The sequence below is a fragment of the Pundamilia nyererei genome, unplaced genomic scaffold (genome assembly GCF_000239375.1).
Source record: "Pundamilia nyererei isolate P.nyererei 1_Seehausen unplaced genomic scaffold, PunNye1.0 scaffold00027, whole genome shotgun sequence".
Lineage (NCBI taxonomy): Eukaryota > Metazoa > Chordata > Actinopteri > Cichliformes > Cichlidae > Pundamilia > Pundamilia nyererei.
The window spans coordinates 2,864,318-2,890,471 of NW_005187428.1; the positions used below are offsets into that span (position 1 = coordinate 2,864,318).

The 26,154-nt window shown below is 41.9% G+C and overlaps 1 protein-coding gene across 2 annotated transcripts in view; it reads left to right on the plus strand.

Moving 5' to 3' along the window:
• Positions 1-26,154, plus strand: part of LOC102193744 (PDZ domain-containing RING finger protein 4) — a 111,191-nt gene that overhangs the window by 81,050 nt on the left and 3,987 nt on the right. For both annotated transcript variants that reach the window (XM_005728150.1, XM_005728151.1), the window contains 4 exons: positions 13,822-14,075; positions 16,239-16,341; positions 21,594-21,692; positions 24,404-24,466. In XM_005728150.1, coding sequence (XP_005728207.1) covers positions 13,822-14,075; positions 16,239-16,341; positions 21,594-21,692; positions 24,404-24,466 — 519 coding nt within the window. The remainder of the gene's footprint in view (positions 1-13,821; positions 14,076-16,238; positions 16,342-21,593; positions 21,693-24,403; positions 24,467-26,154) is intronic.

The following is a 26,154-nucleotide window of genomic DNA, read 5'->3' on the forward strand; positions in this document are numbered from 1 at the left end:
GAGTATGATACTTGGCTTATATATCTACACTCACTCAGCTGTTATTCTCCTTGGCCAAGTGTTGGTATTTGACAGAGACCTAAACGTGTGAAACAGAGACTGAAAGTGCCAGATGTGAGCAGGTTTTCACATGTTGCCCTACTGCTTCTTGGGACCAATTAGTATTTGTCATGACCAGCTTCCACCCTGACACCAGTTTGCATGTTTTGATGGTGCGCTTCTTTTCACTTGCAATATGGTTTATATTTTATTAGCGCCACTAATTGTCTCCATCTATATCCCTCCTCCGCCTGTTTCCAAGCCTTGGAATTGTTATCAGAAAATCACAGTGGAACAGACGCGTTGCTCCCAAGCAGTTGCTCTCATCTAATTATAAAACACTAGGTAAATGTTGAGCAGATGCCCTCCACCAGTCCCCCTACCCTCCTGCCACCCTCTGCCTTCCAATTGAGGAGAGAGCCATTTGGTCTCATTCTAGTGTTACTTTGGCTCCACATGGAGTGGTGATCCTTGCCAAGTGGCTGCCATGGTATAAATGAACCTAATCGCTCGCCAACTCTGCACACTGTCCGGTAGACAAGAACAAAAGAACTTCTACTTTAGTTAAAGTGGTGTCATACCCTGCTGCGGTGCCTGAGTACTCGGCTTCTGGTGTCTAGTTTCAGAGTTTGTTTCTGCGGTAAGGACTCATGCATGTCATTGTGTCAGAGATGCTTTCTAAATGGCAAACACTACTTCTTTTTTAAGTAACAGCTTCAGTGTCTTTGCATTTGGAGCAAAGCTATAATTAGGCTGTTTCTGTGGAAAGACAGAAAAAATAGAATAACAGGGCCTGAACTGCAGTCCAGGAATATGCATAATTTAGTCGATTTCCACTTACTATGCAGGAAATTCCTGCACGCAATTAAAGTGATCTTATAATCAGTCCGACCCTTGCACTGGTGCAAAAAGACTGGCCACAAGTGCTGCAGAGGTGGACTGACATCTGACCAGGGCAACACCTGGAGTGCTCTCTCTCACCCCCTCACCCCTCACTCTGCAAGACTGTGACCTCCCTCTGCAAGAAGTCCGGGTAGAATACACAGACGGGCTTAAAAGATCTGGAAGGAATCAGACTGAAAATCTCTTACGAATGGCTGTGACTGTGAAGTTAATGTTCACAAAATTAATCCTTATTATTCTCAGACAGGTAATGCTAATGTTGAGCTAATGATGAGCTGCTCGATACAGTGCTGAGGTGCTGATGAGCCGAGACGACAGAGGACAGGGAAAGGATTTAGCATGCAAAACGAAGGCGAGCACACATTAGAGCACTTCTGAAGAAAGAAGCAGAAAAAAAATCAAACTTTCATGTGTAACTGTAGAAATCTATGACCTGAATACAAGAATACTAATGGAATAATAGAACGCCTTGTGCCTTATGAGGATAAAGGGCATTTGCATATGCGATCATATAGGATCACATGCCCCCATCTGTAACTTTAACGTGTGTTAGTCCCAGGAACCTCTTCCCAAACATAAGGAAGAATAATGAGAATACAAACACGAAGTAGTCTGACTTTCCCAAACACACTCCTGGGAAATATAGCTTTCCCTCCCTTTTTATTCGTTCACTTGTCAGAATGTTGCTTCTATAAGGATTGTGTAAGGGAGGCATGAAATCACACGCTTTAGGTATGATTAAAAACTAAGTGGGACTGAATGCTTATATCTGCCAGAGATGAAGAAGTGACTGAGTGAGTGAGTAAATAATTGGTTGAAGGAGAGATTGGCTTTCTCTTCGTCATGGCTGAATCACAAACTGCTCCTCAGACTTGTTGGTGATACGATTTCATCCAAACGGGAGATACATTTTAAGTAAAGAAATAAAGTAAACTATGGCCCTAATTCTGTCTCTTCTTCATCCCCCACTGTTCTCATCCTTCACCTGGCTTCATTACTTCTCATACAACACACACTGTGCTGGGGAAGCAGAACAGCTGTCACTTCTGTCTGTCACGAGCGTGTCTCCTCTCCACTGCAGCCACAAGTGACCTGGCCCTGTCTCAGAGCCAGAACAGATGACAGCCCCGCTGTAGCCTGTTCGCTCTAGGTGTGGGGTCTGGGTGTAGCCTCGTTGGTATCCAGACCATGGCTGTGATTGCACTTAGCGGCTGATTAAAATTTAATCTTGCCCTTGCAGTTGTAAGGATAAAGCCTTGTACAACAACAGAGAATTTGTGTGCAGGTAGGATGAGTTTGAAGCAGGAGCAATCACACGGGCATCCATTATACAGTCTGTGCAGGACTATAAATCTGCACTGGAATTAACCAGTGGGTGGAGGCTGATTGCCGGAGCCGTCCCCTCACATTCTTAGGAATGAGAATAAATGAGCGGACGGAAGCATGAACAATCCTTTATTACACCCATTAGCTAGAGGAGCTGGAGCCCTGTGAAACAGGGGATGCCAAACACACAGCCTAGTCATCACATACGTGGCCTGATTATGGTCCCCACTACGGTGTGAAGACCTCCACCGCCACACACGCATACCATTACCACATTATCCCTGCCCATTCCACCCTCTGTTCACACAATCAGTGGATTCAGTACAGTTTTCTGCTTACTCTTTGTAACGTCAAAACATTTCTGAAGCGCCAGCTAATAAGTGCATCTCTGGAGTGCCTCCATGAGCTCAATATGTTTGTTAACACTTTTCTTCGCTCTCTCTCTCCCCCTCTCTCTCTTTTGGAGAAACTTCAAGATATGGCAGAATCATTAATCAGGAACTTTGCTGTGAATTAGCTGTAAATCATACCACTCATCCCCGGATGCACTCTTCAAACAACAGTGCCAGGTGTTCTTAATCAAAATTTGGTTTGTTTGCTTTTTTGTGTGCGTGCATATATTTAAAAATGCCAGGTGGACTGTTTTCTTTTTTCATTAATATATTCTCTATCAAGAGCAAGGTAATGTTACAGCTCATTTACTGTGCAGAGCTTCAGGTCATATAAACATGTTTTGACAGCTGTTTCATTACATTCAGAATAGGCTGGCTGACGGTGTTTCTATTTTCTATTAGAGGTTACTTAATAATCCCTGCTGTTACAGTGTAGGTTGGTTATTGAGTTCATATGATGCTTTCAGTGTCATATCCTGCTCTTCAGCACTGTTTAACTGATTGTTACATACCCAAAAAAGGTCTAGGGTGTGAGGGGAGTAACATAACACTAAATGGAGGACATGAGAAGGCTATTTGGGTTGAGTTGCTAAAATGTTAACAGAAAGAAATAGAAGTTAATTTGGGAGGAGAGCCAAGGCCAACACAACAAACGAGAAAACCTTAAACCCTGAAATTGAAATCTTAAAACTTAAAATAAAAGTCAACAGAAGGATTACAAGCCTACACCCCAGCTCCATGTTAACCAACGAAAAAACAGGTGAATATCAAATGAAACAGTAACAGAAGGCAGAGAAACAAAGGACAAATCATCATCAAAAAACAGGCCAGAGAACTTAGGACTTGCAGCACACACTCAAAAGCACATGGCACTCTGACAACCAGAAATGTTCATTCGCATATATCTGAGCATTTGCAGCTAACGCAATAAACCAACAAAGAAATGGATAGCAGAATAAAACACTACTGCCGTTCTGTTTCATGTCATTAGCGCAGTGACCCACAGCAAATGTTCCCTCTTCACCAAATGGCAAAGGAGTAAATTCAGCAAACTTTTGAGAACATGGCACACCGGCGACTGCCAAGTCTTCTGCCTGATAGGCAGTGAATTGAACTCATGACCTGTTCAACTTGAAAACGCTGAAATAGTTGGTGCTATGGTTGCCTTTTTTTCTTTTCTTTTTAACAAGTGTTCAGTCAAAGCTTGAAAAGAATGGCTGCAGAGTTGTGGTATTTCCTCACTTTACTCTGAGCTCTCAGGGTTTCATGTCCATGTCCTTTAACTCCAGTCTGATATGCACAGAAGTACTTTTTCTATACAGTAGCTCTTTTGAGCATCATTTCTGTCTCCTCCTGTTCAAACTGTGTAATCAGGACACAGTGGGAAACACTTGAATTGCATCCAATTTCCTCTCGCTTCCCTTTGTTTATTGACTCGGGGACCTGACAAAGAGTGAGACTTGAGTGGGTTGAGCGAAAACCACAGACACTAACACTCCTAACCTCTTGCTAGCACTTGCTGTGCCATGAACAACGCAGTGGGGAGCCGTGAAGTAGATTGATTACACTTGTGATCACTCTTCTAAGATAATGTCCTTCCTTTTAATCATGAATTGTGCCGCCGCTCTTTACAAGGATAAGATTATCATCAGCAACTTCATCACTGTCTCATTGTAAATGCCGTCCTAATTGGACGGCTCCGCTCTTCCTTGGAAGTTTTGATCTTATTTACTGCTGTGTGTCCTTCAGCTGAAGAGGAATCATTTTTGGATTGCATTCCTTTGCCATCTGCTTTTTTTCTGTGTCTGCTGTCTAATGTGCTGCTTTCCTTCACAAAGAGACGTCAGTGTGTTGTCTTCGCTTGCTGCATTTAGGGGTTTTTAGTACTTGAGTGTGATTGTCAGTTGCCAGGTGAAGCTAATTACTCTACAAGACTCCGTAGGACTTCTACAACAGCTTTTTGTAAAATCAAAGGCTCCGCGGTGCTTGCACTATGTGTTGGTTCGATCCCTGCGGTGTTGAGCTTTGCTGAGTGCTCTGAAGTCAATAGCTTCGTACTTACACATGGCGTACCATTGAGACCTTATAATCCTATGACTCCTTAAACTACCTGACATTTCATCAAATCACCAGCCATTTACCTGCAAGACACCCCCTAGCTTTGCTTTCTCTGAAACATTCTCAGTGTTTGAATTAAGATTTGACGGCGAGTTTTGCGAGATAAAGGCTCAAATGAGAGCTGAGACCTCGCAGCCTCGAGCTATCATCAGTAATCCACTCGTTTTACTCTCTTTGACGTTAGCTGAATTGACCAGACCTGCTCAGTGTCGATCCTTGAAGCTGTCTTGATTTTGAAGAAGAAGAAGAAAAGCAGCCTGAGGTAAAAGACGCAGCAATCTCACACATCATGCACAAAATAAATTGTTTTGTGCATAGTTTTTTTACTTCAGCATTTGGACTCGTATTGTAAAGGTTTTGACAGCTTCTTTCATACTCGGCTTCTTTCCTCCTTATTTCCTTTCTTCCCTTCCTTGCTTGACAACCCACTTCAGTTTGCTCTTAGTTAATGACTAATAGATGAGTTAGTGATCAGCCATCAAAGTCTCTCAGTATATCATTTCCACAATTAAAGCTGTCTGAACTTCGCTCTCCTTCCCAAACCAGTAACCTTCACAGTGGCAGCTTCAGGGAAAAAGAGGGACACCAAAATGTCTGTGATGTGAAAAAAAAAACAAGTCTGCCTGGCATTATATAAATAGTTTTTATCCAGTGTTAATTGCTTTAACTGCTTGGATGACCACATATATTTGTGAAGAAAATAACTCCCATTTCCAAAAACTCATAAAGCTACAACAAATGACTTTTTAAAAAAACAAAAAAAAACGACCTGGCATTTGATGGCACTGCTCTGCCACACAGATGCACAACTTAATTACTAAACTCTCAGTGTCAGCTGAAAAGTCAGCAAATCTGAGAAAATGTTAAAAATACTACCCAAACCATGTCCATTGTAAACATCTACTGTGTTTTGACTGTGTGATGAGTCACAAGGACAGCACAGCTGCTTGCAGATACTACATACACATACTGTTTTCCCTATCTGTAACTCTGCATTAGATTCAGAATTAAAAGAGGATGACTGCTGTGAAGTGTGTTCAACCTTTCTCCTCGATTGCAAGATGTGTTCCACAAAATATTGCATAAATATTTTCTACTGAGAATCTCCTGGAAGTTATTTTTGAACAGGGACAAACCTGGCCTCGTCATAAATCCCATGATAGCATCGTTGCACTGGGTATTCAGAAAAGAGGTGCAGCAGCTGAGTGAGTCACTTTTTGGACTTGCTTGTTTAATATTTTGCCATTAATGGGTAGAAAACTTACTGAAAGGAAAGGCAGCAATTTAGGACCTCCTTGAGCAATAGCTGCCCCAGATACTTCACATTAAGACTTAAGATGGAATATGGAAAGTCTGGCTCTTTCCAAAGGTCGTGATATTTACCTCCCGGTTCTTCTATATTTGCACAATAATTAATGTGTAAAATGACTGTTGTTGTCTAACATTTACATTGCATTTCTTTCTTTAAATGCATGTGCCTACTGCACAGAATAAACTAAAGACGTACAAGAGAAATGGAAGAGGAGGAGGAGATGTATTTGTCAAACCTTAGTGGTTTCGGTTTGTCCCTGTGTGTGTGTGTGTGTGTGTGTGTGTGTGTGTGTGTGTGTTAAAAACACTACGATTCACCTCTGTTTGTTGCACCCCCCCTCCACCTCATTCTCTTCACATAAAGAGGCGTTCCATGACAGTACCCACTTGATTTTCTTCAGTCAGCATATGGGTGGCACCATTACTCCTTATGACATCTTTTCACGCCAGGCCATTTTGCTGATCTGCACAGCACATAGCATCATCCAGCTACCCCTCATCATCCCCACCCCCCAAACCAATTATCAGTTATCACCAAGGAGAAGGCTGTTCATCCATTAGTTATTCATCCACCCAAGTGCAGCTTTTACTCTAATTCGATTTTCTCCCTCCGTTTTACATTAAAAACCACTCCAAGATGGCAAGATGTTAAAAGTTAAGCACAGAGATTAACCGCATCTCTAAATCTCCGTGTACCCCGCATGTGCCATTAACCTTGAACAAGCTGATTAACTTAGCAGTGGTGTTTCCCTCACCGGGAACAAATCGTATTTAAAATTTGCAGCAGAGTTTCAGAGTGAAACCGAAGTAGGATAGTATCATTATCTCGCATGTAGCCCTAATCTTTTAATGTTGAAAAAAAAAAAGAGTGACCTATTTTGTGGGAAAGTAAAGAAAACAGGAGGGTGCCATGGATATTATTGGACCAAGTTTGTGTTGGTGCTTTGGCCCTGGTGTTTATTGCTGAAATCAGTGATCTGTTGCTCACTACGTGCTACAAAAAGCTAGAAAGTAACCCAGAACATTTGTGAACTGTTGCTCTCTTTACCCGCTATGCTGCTCAGCACGTTTGACATTGAGTGTCGTTGCCTTTCTCCCTTTGTCCTTTTAAAAAAAGTTGTCCTTGCGCTGAGTTATTACGGAAAGAGATTGGATAATAAACATATGTAAAAACCACACAGTAAATTTTAGAGCAGATTGAAAGAGGTGATACACCTTGAACGAGTTGCGCAATAAAGGGAGTGCTCCACAGAAGATTGGTGCTCAGAGAAGAAAATTGGCAGAATTCATCAAATGTTCTGCGGGCATAAAACCTCAGCAGCAGCGCGAAGGGCCTTTAATGTGAAAAATAGCCTAGGGGCCTTGTGTGGTGTGTTTTATGTGGTTGGAGGGGTTAAAGGAGGCATGTACACTGGCTCATGTAGAGATGTTGAGGGGATTGTCAAATTTCCCCAGTGGCATCCTTACTCTCTCTCTTTTTCTTTCGGTTTCATGTCGTTGGAGCGTTGCTTGAGTTGCTGAGACAGTAGCGCTGACTGTGATTTATACAGTCATAAGAGCTGCACTGTAGCAGACCTTGGCCCGTATTTTATTCTGACACTTATTATTGAAATGAGACATTTGGGTGTAAGGAGGAACCCAGTCCGCTTTCTCGCCGAGAAGGATGAGCTAGCAGTCATGTTCGCATCAAATCTCGGTCTTGTAGCATTTGGAAAGTCCTCAAGGAGTATTTAATTCCACTTCTCTACTGAATGTCCCACTCGCAGGCAGTTTTTTTAAATTTTTTTATGAAAATGCAAATTCCGCCTCGCGTGTCGAAGGACAAAATTCCAACATGCCGATGTTGTTGGAGCTGCAGTGCGGGGGCTTCTGTTCGTGTGTCGTAGAGCAGACTCCATTGGCAGCGCGTCGTGTGCCATATGGCTGCATAGACACAGCTGGGGGGGAAAAAATCAACTAACAGTACAGTAGTTGTGTTTTTAGTTCAGTTTAGTTGTAGTAATTATTTTTGACAGAATTTCAATGGATTGACAGTGTTAACATTATTAAAATTTGCGACCACATGCCATACGGCTGAGAGCGGTCGACCAACCCACGGCCCTTTGCTGCATGTCTTCCCCGCTCTCTCTCTACCCCCGCTTTCCTGTCATTTCTTCACTTTCTGTCAAATAAAGCTAAAAAAGTTGGAGCATCACTGAGGCTTGTGTTTCCGTAAATCACCACCACGATTGAGTGGAAATGCTTATTTTTGTCTCTTTTTTTGTGTAAAAATGAGTAAACACCATCCAAAAGACTTCTGTGTTTTCGCTTTGCAGATGAGTAAATTAAGACAAACACTGTGGTGAGGTTTAGTTCAAACTTAAAAAGTATTTTCATTTGTCTAAGCGTTGAAACAAAACAGATGTTAACTAAGCTGTGCAAGAAAAAATATATAAATATGTATTCTGAAGCTAACAATGCACTAAAAAAGACATTAATCATTAACTCGTATTGATGCACCACACTTTGGCCGTGTCCTTACTGTCAGAGAGAGAGAGAACTACAACCGGATGAATTCAACTCAAGTGGGAACATGATCTAAAGTAAAGCTGACAAACTGAACCCATCCCTAACTGTCATACCCACAGTCTTCTTTGACTCTTTTATCTGAGGGCTCTGCACAGGTGACTGGAGCCCAACAATGAGTGGGTCATGTTGCCTTTTCCCAGAAGATGTGGAGATGGAACAGGCGTGTAATCGATGGATGTAAGCCCCACACTCGTGGGCCTGGATGACCTACATGTTACACTTCCTCCATCTGCCTGCATATACTTAGCACCCCACACGCTGCCACTCAGACCAGCAGGTGACCGAGCACATGAGCTGCAGACCGCGCGTAACTGAGGCTTATTGCATGTACAGATGTTAAGATCAGCAGACAAGGTTACACAGTTAATACCGGGCTCTGTCGAAAGCCGTGTTTCCATGTCGCTGTAGCTGAAGTGGAATAAATGACCTTGGTTCATTCATTTCGGTGCTCTTCTACATCAGCCAGGATACCTACGAAGGCAAACGCTGTCCCCTTAGTCGCACCGTAATCTTTTGAAAATTGAAAACAAAAACATTTCATTAAGATTCAAAGTGCTACATGCACGCTATAAAGCAATGTGTGCAGTTAATTCAAAGGCATAAAAAAGCTAATGGACTATTATAGTCTACTGCCTGAGGCTGTCTTTTCTCCTCGCAGAAGAAGTACATCAATCACTTCTATCAGTAATCCCCTGCAAGCTGCCAGCGCTGTCTGTGCTTCCCGCTAGAGAAGCTGTCTCTTCCGTAGAAGCGGCATCAGATGTGGCTGAAGTTGACACATTAACAGATAAACTGCCCCCACTCTCCTACCACTATCACTACATTCTGCCCTCGGTCTTCGGAGATATTGATGGGAGGGAGCAGTCGAAGAGACAAAAGCAGTGACAGAGGAGGCGCTCGAGGGGTCGAGCTAAGCTGCTGCGTGTTTGTTCTTCCTGGCTTGTCCTCTTACCTGGAGGATAAATGATAAGATGGGTCACAGATGAAAGCGCCTTCAGGATTGCGCTTTGCTGTAGGCGTCTACAAGCTCGTAGTTATATACACAGCGACTGTTAAAGTTTTCAAGTAAGTCTGTTTGTTTGTCGGTAACGGCTCAGGGCGGCTTAAAGTGACATCAGATGTTTGCTGAAGAGGAGAGTTAATGCACTCAGCCGCGTAACACATACAGTTTTTTGAATATCTTTGTCAATACGGGACTCTGCTACAAAGGAAATGAAAGAAAGGAGGGAAAAAAGTGGTTGCATCCCTTTGTTACACTCCACTAAGCTGGTTTACTGCATTTGTTGTTGGAAGGCTGGTGGTGGTCTCTGGGGCTTTGAATGAAAACACATTTCTCCTCTGGCTACAGCTGCTGCATATCCATGTGCAAACAGCCAGCAGATGTGTCTTGATCCAGCTCCTCCATCCCAGCACCAGTTTCCTTCCAACTTCACATTTACCTGATCATCTCCTGTCCCGGTTGTAGAGCAAATGATCTCTCCTGAGCAATCACCATTGTTTTGTTCCAGACCAATAAGATAATTCATGTTGACTCAGTGCATATGGAACACTTTTGGCCATGAAGCACTTGCAGAGCTGCTTTGGACTTGATAAACACTACAGCTGCTAAATAATTTGTTGCAAACAGATCTTGTTTACCAGCACGTGTTTATGAATGAATATGTATTTGCGTGCTTTGCATGCACACTTGAGGAGGATAGCTGATTCCTGCATAACTACATTTGAATGTGTGATGAAACTTTAAGAGGCTACAGCTTGTTCGGGCTGTTAATTTGTGAAGAAACAGTGTTTGTGGAATTTAGCCAATTCCAGTTTTAGTGTAGGAACTCACCTTAAGCATCGTTAAGCATGCAGATTGATGGTGTACTTTGTGGATAATAAAGCAAAAGTGTGCTGAAGGCAGATATTCAGTGTAAGAATATCTGAGAATATCGAGGGAGCCGCAGCCAGACTTATAGAACCCCTTCCCATCTGTCAGATAGGACTACAGATCCACACAAATAACATAGGCAGTGTGTCTAGCTGGATAGACATCAGTCAAGGGGACACAAGAAGGATGGCAGCGTCCCTCATGGAGTTAAAGCTACTTAATATTCTTGTGTTTATTGGGGATTAATTGTTCCATCTGTCTCACATAAAAACCAGTGAACAAAATAGAAAAACAACACAACCTTCCCTCCCGTTTTTTCCCCTGATAGATTTCTTGTTTCTGTTTGGCTGTGAGTATGACTCGTTAAACGGTGAGGCTTGGAGGAGAAGGAGGAGGAGCCTGGACTGGACAGTCTGAACAAGGGGGAGAGCTGGAAAATTTAATCATTTTTCTTTGGGTCTGTCATACACTATGGGCTGCCTCATTTGTCTGCTCCAACTCCTTTGTTTCCAGCAGACTCTCTGTTCAAGGATTAGGCTACAGAGCAAGAGACATGCAGCAAAAGAGGAAAGAACGAGCTATATAAGCTAATTACAACAGTACTCCATGTTTCTTTAATACAGTACTTATGTGTAAGGTATTTGCTGCAGTACTTAAGAACTGCTGAATGGCCAAGAATGAAAGCAAGAAAGATTTAAGTGGGAGCACTTGCTAGATTCAATGTGAATAAGAGGTATGTTTTGTGGGTGGAATACCTGAAGACCTAAGAGTGGGTGCCTTGGAACTTTTATTGTCATTGGGTGGAAATATTTAACCTTAAAATGTGTTTTGGCATACAAACCTTTGTTTGGGAGTCAGTTAAGGGCATTAGGTCGTGCATTTCAATTGTAATTGCAGGTAGGAGTGAAGCCGGGATGAGAGAGGCTGCACGACTGCTTTTTTTCTACCTTCACGTTGCCCACAGTTGAACAACAGATCTGTTGACCGAGTTTATCTCCTGCTGAGGTGATTAATGTAAGTTTGCTGCAAACAAAGGTCACATCAGGAGGCAGGGGAGCAGACCAGAGCACAAGAGCTAAGAGAGTTATATATGGCTACAGTTACTGCTGAGAAAAGAAGCTGTTTATTTTTTGTAGGGCATCCCTCAGTCTCTGGGGATTTACGTGGAGAATTAAAAGGAATAACACAGACGCATCCAGGAACGAACTAAGTAGAACAGCAGAGCAGCACTGCTGTGGCATAACAGTTATAATATTCATTGTCCTACGCTGTTTATCCCCCTATAAATATTTTTATATTTACTGCCAGTACATAATGGTGTTAGTTATGGGGATGGCAAACAGATGAAATTATAGCAGTGCTGTGCTGATGAAGATTTATTTACTTGTCTTCTGTGGCACTTGTGGGGTAGCCTTTTAATGCTACCAGGAAAAAAGCAAGTCCACATGATGCTGTAGGGTCTTTCTTCATAAAATCTCTCCATTTCTTGTGTAGTGTAGTCACAAATTACTAAAAGTGCTCCTTGAAGGAGAAGAAGTGTTACTACTCCTCAGATGGTGTCCTAGGATGTCGGTGATGTGCGTATGTGTGAATTGCCCAATTTGGGAGTTGCCAAATGGGGATATTTCTTTCTTCTTCTTCTTTTTTCTTTAGTCTTTTCTGCTCATTTGTGCACATAATGGAGCGGTTACTGAGTGTGGAGTCCCCTTAAGGGATTTTTCCTTAGGGTATCTCGAGATATTAGATATATGTCTTCATTATCTGGATAGTTTCAGCTGTTCGAAACTTTAAAGATGATTACGCAGCACTTCGACTGTCTTATTTTTATTTTTTTTCTTTAAATCTCAGGTTCCAACTCTTGTGAAATATGATATAAGGTGAATACTTTTTGGTGTAGTCAGCTTTTGAGTCGTGGGACTTTGTTCTGGCTTTTTCTATCAGCCAATAAGTCAATTACAAATAAGTGATGATAACAATAAAATAAAAGACAAATATTTGCTTGCCTCTATAATCCAATCCAACTAGTTGCGTATAGCTCAAATGGGATTTATGAGGACTTGGAAACATCCATGCTTTACACACAGTTAATGCTGTGTGGTCCTGTCAGTACAAAAGCACATTGAGTCATTTCATTCAAACGCAGGAGTAAAGAATTGGTGGTGGGATTTTTGGGTTTATAAATATAAACCTCCTCTGTCGGACTTCCCAGGTGCGTTCTTTGTCTCTAATGTTCGTTTAGAGGCAGTACATGCACACAGTCAGTTGCTGTAAAACTACCAGCTGCTTATGAATTTAGGTCATTTTGTTACAGTCAGTAGTGTGTGTGTGTGTGTGTGTGTGTGTGTGTGTGTGTGTGTGTGTGTGTGTGTTTATTTCTGCCACGACTTTGTATTTTAAAGAGTTTGTAATTCAGGCCCAGAAACACTGCCGCTTTTGAGTTTCCCAGGCTCGCTGTATCTTTCCACAGCTGATGCTTGTGAATATAAATGCCTTCTTTTACTTCATAGTTGTCATTTTAACTAATTTAAGTTTGCAGTGTGAGCAAAATACTCCCTTCCAAAGCCACATTTAAATGCAACAGTAACTGTAATTATCCTGCGTCTACCTTATTTTCCCTCTTACTTTTCTGCCGTTATCTAAATTATAATCTCTGGCTTGAGCATTTATACCAAAGCACATTCTCTGGGGTATTCCACAGCCAGAGTTTCTCCTGCAAAGAAATTACTGGTGCTAAATGAAGCAATGATTTTCTTTATATGTTCCAGCTGTAGTGCAAATGGTTTTCAGTCTGCCAGAAAATCCAGTTCTTTTTCGGGAGATGAGGTTGAAGATGGAATGAGTGGACAGAGGCCGTTTGGGTTTTGATCTAACAGCCTAATTATGTTGCATCACACTGATTGTGTGCATGCTCTCCACTGTTATATTCATTAAGATGCCTTTTTGATCATATATTGAGAAGACATCATCTCCACCTTTAATGAGTCAGTACACTGGGTAGAGAAGTTTAGAAGAATGCATTAAGATTGAGGGGTTTTTTAACATGTGGTGCATTTTTACTGCTAAACAGTACTCCGTTGGTGTAGGTGAAGGGCACTGCTTAGAGTAGAGCATGCAGCAGGCTTTGAGCTTATGTCACTTTTCCCAGGTTTTTAGTCTCAGTATTCACATGCGAAATTCAGGACTATAGAACCACTTAAATGATACCTGTGCTTATAGTATCTTTACACATTTTTATGCCAAAAAGTTGTCAAAATAAGCGCACAAAAGAATGCAATTTTTCACTCTTATTCTCAGGTGAATGGAAAAGAGTTGTCCAAGTCCAGCCATGAAGAAACTGTGGAAGCCTTTCGCCCTGCCAAGGACCCCGTCGTGGTGCAGGTCATCCGGCGGACCCCCAGCGGGCGCCCCCATGGCCCCCCTCAGGAAATCCATGTGGTGGATGTGTGCACTCAGACTGACATCACCTTTGAACACATCATGGCGCTGGCAAAACTCCGGCCTTCAACCCCTCCTGTGCCTGACGTCTGTCCCTTCCTGCTTTCTGACAGGTATGCAGAAAATATAAAGCTTAAAAAGGTCGGGAGCCCTGCTTTCACAGACTATGAGCATAGCAACAAGTGATTTTATATTATTTCTTGATATTTTTCTTTTTTTTTTTTTATTTAGATTTACTCCACTATGAAGTTTTAGGTTTGCTGCAGCAGATAGCGATACAGAGTTTGTTGTTGTGTCCTTGTCTGACTTTGGCTGAGGCTGACAATAATTAAGGATGGGGGAAAATAAGCAATGTCATTGAGCCATGAAGCAGAAATATCAGCGTTTGTAGGATTAGCATTACAAGTCTGAAGGACGACTGTTTATTATAAATAAATTGCCTAACCAGACGCGCAGTTTATTCTGACAAATAGAGATTTGTTTGAATGGGCGTCTTAGAACCATTCATTTCCTGCTTCACAAATACGAGGAAATGGGGAAAAAAAGAAACAAAAGACAAATTATGGACAGTTTCAAGTGGTTCTGATTAGCCAAGCGTGCTACATGTATCACTAGGCAGATAAAGTCCAAGACCACAAATAAATGTTGTTATAGATACAACGTCCTCTAGACTTTGAGGATCTGAACTACCAGTGTACTTAAAAATTTACAAGGGGGATAGTTGTAGCTGGGTGGCAGGTGAAAAACTGCAATAATAAGTCAACAGAGATTATTTTTTCAGTAGACAGACTAAATCTATTTTGAGTTAAATTTCTCTATATTTAGAGAAAATATAACTAATGTAACTATGTATAATTTGTGGATGCGAGTCTGATCGTATCTCAACAGCTCAAGCGTTTGCTGGGTTGTACATCACTTCAAAGCCAAGTTGGGGGTTTTTTTTCCCTTTTTTTATTGTTTGTGAGAGCAATCCATTAAAAGATCTCCAGAGTTTGAAGCATCAACAAGAGGTTTTGCTGGAAAACAACAAAGGAAACATGGCTCCTTATTTCATCTTTTGGCATTTTAGTTTATGTGTTATGTGTTGTGTTTATCTCAGAGGAGAAGTAAAGTGTGCACAAGAAAAGTTTAGCATAAAAGAATATCTAGGTTTCACCTCGAGGGAACGAGCGAGAGCAACACTGCAGCTTTATTGCACAGAGCCGAGAAATTAAGACTGCCCCATTGTTTGGTACAGTAGACGATTAATTCCAAAAACACTACACATTTTGAGTTGTATATTTCTTGTCATTGGAAGCTTGCGTAAGTATTCAGTCAGTTAAAGCAACTGTGTGTCAATATTGGAGATGTTATTTAAAAAAAACTGTCTGGGTAAGTATCTTGCATGCACGATATATATATCTATATATACTCAGTGTCACCATAGAAATCCTCACAGGAACTTCTGGCCTTAATTGGAGCTGCTTGGGGTATTATTTTGCCTCATGGAAGGTTTACAAGGTGATTAAAGCAAATGGGCTAATAAAAAAAGCTAGGCAACACAAAGGAATGTATGCCCGATCCTCACAGCCCCAGGCCAAGTCTGAATGTAATCAATGTGACCCATAAAACTCACATTTTCTTCTCTTCATCTGAGATCAGGTGCACAATCCAATATACGGCAGGTTTTATAGCTATAACAAAGGTTTTGGCATCTTATATTTGGGGCTAGATTGTAAATTTGTAATTGTGTTCTTTGCTCCCACTGCCAAATGTTGTTACATGAATAATATTGAGCCATCAAGCATTCTGACATTTACCAGTCTGTTTTTGTTTTTTTTCTATCACTGGAAGGTTGTTTTGAGACAGTTTTACAGTCCTGGGTAATCTGGGAGTCAGACAGCCCCTGGAAACATCACTCAACGTGTTCGACAGAGTGTCTTTTTGAGGTTTTTGTCCACTGTGATTATCCTGTGCGGCACCAAAGCTTGCTCATTGCGTTAGGCCCTCACAATGCTGTTTTGTTCTGTGACTGAGGGAGGCATAATAGAATTACACTTTACAGTGTGGGGGGTTTTGTCTGTCAAGAGCAGGAAGCAAATTACAGTATGTGGATATGCTGTTATTAACACTCCAGCACCAATGAAAGCTCTTGACAAATCCTTTCTTCTTCAGATTTCAGCTAAGACAAAAGCAACTAAGTCCTGTCACTGTCAAACTGAGGAAAAGCATCTTGCTTACACCAAAATCTCCACCTCTTTCTGTTTCCCTGGCTCCCTGTCCATCCCTTTTGACAGCTGTCATTCCCTTCATACAATGAACCAGGATTACTACGAAGGGACTGACTACCTCTCCCCTGTACCCGCTGATGGAGACAGGACAGAGGAGTTTGAGTATGAGGTAAGACTGATACTTGATATCGGTGGCAACTGGAATGGTCAATATTAGCTATAAGGGATTATTATCAAAAGTGTATGCATGCGAGTAGGATCCCTGCACAGGTGTGAAGTGTACATCTACATTCCTGCAAACACATTTCTCCTGTGCTCATCTATTAAGGACAAATCCCAGGGGCACTGTAGTGCGAGATAATCAGTCGCATCACAGTCCTCGCTTCTGTTGAAAATGACCAAAGCTTTTGCCCTCAAAAGGCGACAAGATAAAGTAGAAAACTTCCAAGTGCACCCGTTCTTGCTTGAGATTTGTAAGTTGTTTTCATGTGTCCGGAAGAGAAACCGAGGGAGCTGTTTGACTGAGTATGATCAAACCCAATTAAAGTGAGGTGTGTGTGGCAGCTGCTAGCAAGAAAAAAAAAAATCTTTGCTTATGCGTCTTTCCCAAAGTGTAAGTAAGGGAAACAGTAGGATAGGTGATGCTTTGGAGGCTAATGATCTCTAGCACATTAGAGAATCACTGATTCAGGGACAGGAAGTGATAAACAGACTGTGTCTGTTAACCGCTTTGGTCCAATATTCTTTATTTCCGAGTCATTGAGGTGTGAGCACAAAGTCAGCGAGGGCTCCTCTGGTCTGATGTATGATGATTGCTCACCCCTCCCTCCTCCTATTTGTTTCATTGAATTTGTTCTGAATGTTTTCACCCACTGAGGTTGAGCTGTTTCTTCACATCCTAAAGAGATTTGTGCACCCATTTGAATCGCAGAGGCTTGAGTGTCAAATCGGAACAAATATAATGTATGAAAGCATCTTTTTACGCCTCATTGCTATTAGCAAATCCTATTATACTCTGTGTGCTTTGCAGCCTTTCCACTTTCTTTTTTTATTGTTTTTTAAATGCTTGCGGGGTTTTATACTACCCTGATGTTGTTCCACTTACTGTATGTCGACTGATAGTTTACCCACTTTGTAAGGGACACCGTGCTGGTACCAGGTTGGACTCTTTAGTTTCAGAACAGCCTTAATTCTGTCTGGTGCAAATTTATTATGGTGCTGAAAACACTCCTCAGAGACTTTGGTCCATATTGACACGATAAAATCACACAGTGACACATCCACAGTGCTAATAATATTTTACCAGGTGTTCTGTTGGATAATTGCGTTTGAGTACGATGAACTTGGTGTCATGTTCAAGAAACCAGATTGAGGTTATTTGAGCTTTGTGACATGGTGTGTTATCCTGCTAGAAGCAGCCATCAGAAGACGGTTACACAGTCATAAAGTGATAAACATGGTGAGCAATTATACTCAGGTAAGCTGAGGTGTTTGCATGATGCTCAACTGCTACTAAGAGGCCAAATGTGTGCCAAGAAAATATCCTGATACCAATGCACCAACACCAGCATCTCCGGAGGATGGATTCATGCTCTCGTGTTGTTTACACACAGTTCTGAGCTCATCATCCAAATTTTGCAGCAGAAATTGAAACTCGTCAGCCCAGGCAACATTTTTCAATTATCAGTTTCTGAAATACTCAAACCAGTCTATCAGGCACCAACAACCATTCCACATTCAAAGTCACTTAAATCACCTTTCTTCCACACTCTGATGCTCTATTTGAACTTCAGCAGGTCTACGTGCTTAAATGCACCGAGTTGCTGCCATGTGATTTAATGAGATATTGGCATTAACAATCAGTTGCGCATGTGTACCTAACAAAGCAAGAGAGCAGATTAGTAATTTAATCCAGGTCTGGGGACATATGGACAGGACACAGGAAACCTTCTATTATATGGTTCATGTTAAGTTATAAAAACACGAGTGCTGAATTCTCTGACCTCACAAAATAACCTGACATCATTACACATTACAGGTTATAGCCGGTCATGTAATGGCATATAATTGTGTATTTAGAGGCATCCTTCATCTGATTGCGGTCTGTTGGTGTTGTATAAACACACACGCTCGTATGAATATGTTGCAAAAATTTTTTTTTTAAAAAGTCCTTGTCATCCACCCTAGTTGTCTTAAACGCCTCAACTTGCATTGACCCAAAGGTATCGAGTGAAACATTTAACAAACACCTGCAACTTTCCGTGCTCACAAGTGCTCACCCCTTGTCGGGCTGAACGATGGCTGTAAAAGTATTAAAATCTTAATGCTGCCTTTTTTAAATCACTTCTCAGCTGGACACACACATGCAGAGCAAACTTTTACAGCTGCAGACTAATATGGAGACTCCAGTCATCGAGCATTACGCATCAATGCGATCGTGGCTCAGGAGTTGGGTGTTCGTCTTGGAAGGTTGCCGGTTCGAGCCCCGGCTCCGACAGTCTCAGTCGTTGTGTCCTTGGGCAAGACACTTCACCCGTTGCCTACTGGTGGTGGCGCCAGTGTCCGGCAGCCTCGACTCTGTCAGTGCGCCCCAGGGCAGCTGTGGCTACAATGTAGCTTGCCATCACCAGTGTGTGAATGGGTCGATGACTGAATGTAGTGTAAAGCGCTATACAAATACAGGCCGTTTGCCATTGCTAAAAGTTTCCTTTCATTTACGGTTGTAAAATAAGGCTCTAACATCACAAACCGGTTGGTGCCATCATGGTGGCTAACACCCATCTTGTATTGAGATTCTATGTCAAAAAATGTGCACTAAAACATACGTTTCCTAGAATTCCTGCATGCCTGTGGGGGCAAAACTATATTAGTAACCATTCCTGTGATTACCTCAGGTGAGTTCTGCAGACATGAAGTACTCCAAGCACAGAGATAGTCCTCCCAATTTCCCTGCCAGCGGTAGCCATCCGCACATTTCTGGCTGCTTTTTCAATTACTGGTAATCAAAAGTGCGATTATTATGACAGCATCCAATGTGCTTTGATGGTTGGTGGCAATCTTCTCCTTAATCACGCCATCGCAGTCATTAATTTACTGTCAGCCCTCGTCCCCGTGCTGCAATCTCCTTCCTGAGAGGCAGAGAGCTCGCCTGGAAAATAGAGGAAAAAAAACAAATGAAAAGAGAAGAGAGAGGCAGTGATTGCCGAATGCATTTGATGGTTCAGGAGTCAACCTCCTTTTGCAGAAGCTTCAGAGTGAGTGGGTGTTTTTTTCCCAAACAATATATTCTTAAAACAAATAGGCAAAAAAGAACATCTGATAAATAAAATGGGGTCACATCATTAGACACGCACAGATTTGATGCCTCATCCACCATGTAGTAACGGTGCCAATCTATTTTCTCTGATCATTTAGCCGCAGGTTTGCAGCACTATATCTAGCTATTAATTAGTCAGAAGTAAGTTTAAGCTTGTTTTACGGAGCCAGATAGGGGTGATGCATTACCTGCTCACGCTGCTGCTTCACCTCAGTCGCGGCAATTAATTTGTGTGGTTTATTTTTAGGCAGATGTCTCAGAGACGCTGCTAGTGATTTCCCACAGATATCCCACAATTTCACACATCATATTAGCATGCCAGATATGCACTGTCTCCTTGGCTCCCCATTACCTCCATGACTGCTCCACTGCCTCTGGAGCCGTGCTTCTGTAACAGTATCTCCTCCAACAATAGCATGATATCTCATTAGAAACATTTTTAATTTAACTAATGATTGATTTTTGCAGTTTATTTTGTTCAGGTAATCTACAGGTAAAGTTTCTTGCTTTTGTGTTGTTTACTAACGCATCAGCCGGGATTTTGCGCCGCCACAGCTTCTGAGGCACTCAATTAAAGATCTAAACTCCCACTCAGATGGAGATGCTGGAAAAAAAAAATCACAAAGCTCAGATGATGCAGATCTCCTTAAGCTCTTTGTCTCTGCATGTGCGAATGTGTGCTCTGTTGAGAATATGTGTAGGTGTAAGCATAAGATGTGCGCAGAGAACTGCTTGTGTGTGTGTGTGTGAGTCTACGGGATTGTGTACCCCAGCAGCAGCAGGTTGCTGGTCCAAAAACACGTCAATGATCTGTCACCGTGTGTGTGACAAGCTGAGATACGGGCGTGTGGGAAGAAATGAGTGGCAGTGGGGCAGGAAAAAATGGGAATTTAGCCTAAAGGTCTGTTTGTGTGTATGTGAGGAAGTGTGTGTGTGTGTGTGGTCTCAAAAACAGCTTAGTAGGGGTAGCCAGAAGCAGCAGCCATTGGCCTTTCCCCCCCCTTTTTTCCCTCATCTCATGCCAACATGGCCAGACCCACCCCCCCTCCCCCAAAGCCACCCATCCACTTCTGGAAAGTCCGCCACATCTGACACGTGTAACCAGCCAACCTGCTCCTTGTCAAAGAGGAAATGACTCTCACGGTTTCTGTCTGAGACCCCTCTGAGCCCCACCAGAATCCTCACCGCCACCTTATTTCTCTCGGCCCCCACCATCCTCCCCTTCACTCAACCACCTCGTTCCTGCTGCTGAGAGTGTTTTGCTGCTCTAATGAAGACCTTGGGAGGAGAGGCCATTTCACACTTGATTCCCTCCAAAACCCTTGATATGTTTGAGCATTTGAAGATGGAGTGTAGGCCTGTGCTGCGCCGTGTTTGGCTGCACAGTGGCTAAAAGAAACAGAGTGCAAAGTGGTTTTAAGAGTTTAGAAACTGAAGAAAATAAAAGAAGCTCCACCAAAACGAGGAGCTAAAACGAGGAGGGGAACTTGTGCGATTTTTACTTTTTTTCCACTAGTGTTTATTAAAGACGAATAATTCATGTATTCACCAGGGTACCACGCTATAATCCAAGAGCCTCCTGGGAAATTTGCAGACCACTGATTTGTTAGTCAATAGTTTGTTTATCTCTCCCCACAGGACACGGAGGAGTAGTTTAGTACTGTAGCAAGTGTGTATTTCTGATGGCATTAGCATATAGTTTATTTATAGTCTAATATTTTATAACTTAGCAGAGACTTGAAAGAGAAAAACTCAGTCCTCTGACATTTATCAAAGCCCCTCCGATCAAACTCACAGAGCCAAGAATGTCTTTCATGATCAAACACTAAAAAACCTCAGAAAAGTTGGAAATCCAGACTCAAAAATCTTATAGTTTTATTTTGCGCTGAACTTAAAGGACCTCATCAGTGGAACAGCCTCTTTGTGTTTGTGTAGCCATTGCCAAGCTCGTGCTTTTACGTTAAGTGTTTAGAATTTACATCATTCAGTTTGTGTTTCTTCCTTTAAAGGTTAGAGGTTAGAGGAGTCTGTCTCTCGGACCCTCCAAACCTTTTAGTAAAATCACTCCATCTTCTTGATCTTTTTTTCCGTTCTTTTCCACTTAGGAAGTAGAACTGTGTCGACTCAACAGCCAAGAGAAGCTGGGCCTAACTCTGTGCTACAGGACAGATGAAGAAGAAGATGTGGCCATCTATGTTAGCGAGGTGAGTAGATAACTTGCCCCGCACTTAAATAACATAAAGACGTTCATACGAGACATCTGCAAACAATTACCTTGAGTGTGAGTACTGTGAATACATAATTTCATACATTAGTCACTAAGCTCAAAGGTTTTGTGACACTGGCATGTACACAATCACACAAAACCCTGAATCAGTACCTGCTCATTTCTGGGCATCAACTACTGCCCTTTTGTTTCACAGATACCCACTAGCTGTCCTTTGGCATGTGTGTCATATACATGTAACCATTTTATAGACTGTAGTAGGAAGGGTCTCGCTTCCACTCGTCACACTGGGATGCTTTTTAAGTACCCTCTGGGATCAAATTTAAATGTGCTGTCAAAGTGTCATTTTTCAGTCATTTTTAAACAAAGGCAGTTTCCTCACCCCAATCGTGAAGTTTTCGATGTCTCAAGCTAAGCAGCAGGGGAAGGGAAAACGGAGCTCAGGACACAAAGCTCTAAAACAAGTCACGAACTGCAGTCTCCTGCCTGATAGACCTGCCATGTATTCCACAGCCACCCCTCTAACCTGCGTGCTCTATCAGTCTTTCAATCCGGCCTGCTAACCCTCTGTGTCCAAAACGGTTACAGATGGTGTGTCGAGGTCGCCAACGCTAGCAAAATCAGACAGAATATGAGATGCAGCAATCCAAATTTGTCCTGTTTCAACACAATCATAACTTAGTGTTTAACTTAACAATCTGCATTCCTCAGTGTGAAGAAGAGACTGGAGATCTTTCTTTGATGTGGTGACATCTGTAAACACAAACATAAAAAATTATCATTTCGAGCTGATGACACAGGTGACGATGACATTAACCAAGGTGACGACAGCTCGTTTGGATGCCGTGAGTGCGATAAAGGCTGCACAAATCTAGACTGAGAGAGAGAAGCTGACAGGGAACAGCATTGTAGTCATTGGACCTTTTCAGTCATGCCAAGTAAAAACTCTACTGGCCCTTGTGTTGTGTTAGTTCATGTAGTCAAGACAATACAACACAGCAGACGGATGAGAGTAAGGATCCAAAATCTGTAATGAATGAGACACTATGTATCCTGTATCTTCTTCCTGACAGCCATTTTTAATCCAGCAACCAGATTTAGGGCTGCTAACCATTTGAAAGATGATATTTCTAGCATACTCCAGTATATACATATTCTAACACTTAAATATTAAGTATCTTCCCTCATCAGTACTTTGATGAAATGTCTAATGAAAAATCTCACACAAAAGTTAATATTCATCTTCAATGTAAGAAACAACAATTTCTTTATTTGGTGAAGTTTTAAAATTGAATTCTTTTTATCAAATCTGACATTACTGAACAGCTTAGCATTGATCTGTGTGTGCGTGATCATACTGTCAGTTCACCAGAAACAAAATGAATGCCAAGACAGCAAACAACAACAAAAAAGAGGAAGAAGAAAAAAAAACACAGAAGTGCTTTCAGGTCTTGTCTTTGTTGTTCATCCAGTCTCAGTGCAGCTGACAACAAGCAGGCACTGGCATACATGTAAAGAGAGAGACTATTTTTCTCCCACTTGTTGGAAGCATAGAAAATGCCATTCTCCGCTCTCCTCAACTTTCAAATTCGTTTGAAGTCGACTTGGACCATGCAAGGTGTTCTCTTTGAGAGCTGCGTAGAATATAAATCACTGTGGTCGCTGGCTCCTGGCAGCATCTTTAAGTGTTTACTCTATAAAAAGTAGGGCTAAGAGGAGTGCACTGCATTTACATGAGGTGTCTGAATGTCACTGTATGCTGGCTGCACTGGGAGTTGAGTGGGGGAAGAATACAAGGTTATTTTAAAACAAGTAGAATTTTCCAAATTTAGATTGTTGAATGGCCATTTTCCATTTTACTGTCTCATAGCACAGTGGGTGAATACATGTGGCTGATTCTCTAGACTTTTCAGTTCACCTGCTGTTTCTTTACTGCTCTGCCAGAGCCTCTTGCCCTTTTTCCTCTCGCAGTTCAAAAACAGTTAAAAAAGGAAACAAACATACAAAAAAGAATAAAGCTAAGAGGCAAAGCTAAGAAACTCATTCTGTAAACAGCGGTTTTGCCACTAACAATGTCATCTTCAACACGTAAACGGTTGTAAGTTATTCACGATCTGAAGTTCTCTCCTTGACTGCTGAGAAATTACCTTCAATTTCCTCTTTTTCCTCCAGCCCTTCACTAATTCCTGCCTGGGGACTTCTGTCCCAGTCTAATGAGCGGCCCTCTGTGTAGGAGTGAACTATCATGAAGATGGAGTGCTTGAACACCTCCTTGTCTGCCGAGATCTTATCTGATAGGAAAAAGTGAAACGAATGGCCCCAGATGCCGATTGATTGGTCAATGAAAGAGTGCTCTGCCCTCTTGTTGACTAGCATTAGTTACATGAGGAGCAGGTGCACGATGTACTGGAGTTGAGTTACGGGCTGGAGATGCTTTATGCAGAGACTTGTTTTTTATCAAGTTGTCAAAAAAATAATAACTGAGGCAGGTGCAATCGATGTCTTGGATGATAAAGGTGATGATTTAGCTTCTTCCTCAGGCTTTCAGGAAACAATAAAAGGAACACATCAAATGGTCGGGAATGGTCTGGACAGCTATCACACAATACTTCCAGCCACATCTAGACTCTCTCGAATGAAGATTGAAAGTGTTTCATGTATAATTTTGTGCCTTCTCCACCTTCACAGATAAGTCCAAACAGCATCGCTGCCAGAGATGGACGAATCCGGGAGGGGGATCGCATTTTACAGGTGCAGTAAAGCACTCGCTGGTCACCTCCACACTGGCTTTTATTAGGTTCAAAATAAAATTCTTCTTCTATTTTGTCACACTCAACCACTGTCTCCCAGCAAGAGAGCCCATTCATTTTTAATGGCAGCACATTAAAGGGGGAACTTGCACCCGCTGTGACTGTTAAAGAGGGAGAAATGTCCCCCTGGCTGTTTTAGTTACCGACTCAGCACCAGCAGGGTTTTTTAAGAGTTCTGGTTGGGAGTGACACTGTGCTGCTGCCTCCTGTGGGATAGCTGAGAGGCAGTAACTGCTATTAGCCCCTAGCTAGATATCCAGGCTTGAGATTTGGAATGGCTACTGACAAGGACCGACGTTTGTTAGAGCTCTGGGTTGGATCGTGTTGTTTCTGTGGGATAGGTAGGCGATTACAGTGTTTGTCACCATAATAGCTTCATAATAGCTTGTTAAGCCAGTGTTAATGGATTCATGGTTGCCATAAAACAAACTGAAAACATCTGAGATACCACCTCCAGAATTTTGGACTTGTATGTTTTACCAATAATCTGTGTCTGTATGGAAGCAATTTTGGGGCTGTCTTCCCTTTATTGTGATGGAACAGATGGAACCCAGGGCTCTGCATTAGCTTTATGGATTAGCTGCTCATCCCAGAGAGTTAAACCTGCACCCTTGTATAGAGACAATTTCATCTTTTTTTCACTTGTCTGTCTTGAACACCAGGCAAAAAAAACATGCTTCCAATATACATATTTTGCTACTTTTTTAAAGTGGTCTTGAGCAATAGTTCTTTACACTTTCTCAAGATCTTTCAAAGTTTTTCTTTGGACATTGACTGCTTTTTCACTCATTTTCACCCCTGAAATTTCTCTCCTGACATCGCTGGGCATATTATAGCAGCATAAAACAGTAACTGTTGTATCCGCACATAGCAGACAACTTATCAAAGAACCTATTTTAATTTGGATTTTCATCTTTTTGTTCCAATTTCTTTGTTGAATGTATAACTAAATGCACAGTACACAGTAATATTTTTGCAGCTACATGGTCATTCTTACCTGTTAGCCAAAAACTTAGCATATCTCAGCATGGTGGCGTTTCCTTAAATACATGTAAAAATATGGGACAAAAGAAGAAATGAGAGAGCTAAAAATAATGATCTACAGCAGATAAACAGTTTCTGAAAGTCGTGTTCTTTAGAGAAACAGAAAAAATTAATTAAAGACCCGACAAAGGACCTAAGAGATGTGCCGGTTGAGCCAACTACTGTTTGCTAAAGCCTCATCAGAAATGGTCTCAGTGGAAGGGTGGCTGTCAAGAAGCCATTGTTAAAGATGGGAAACAGGGAGAAAAGACTGAGGCTTTACCAAATTCCAGAACAAGTAAACTGAAAATCAGTAGCAACCGGTCTTTTGGAATGATGCCAGTGATTCCAAACACGCTGCCAATGCAGTAAAACTATATCTGGACAGAAAAAACACACTGTTGTTCTAGTCGTGAATTTGCCTCTTCAGATCCCCCACCTCAGCATAATTGAGACACTGTGGGATCATCTTAACAAAGCATAAAACAAAAGGCAGTCAACATCCAAAGAAGAGCTTTAAAACTCCTTCAAGATGCCTGGAGAGCCGAAGACTTTATACAGAAATTATAAGAAAGCTTGTCTAAGTGAGTGAAAGTTGTACAGACT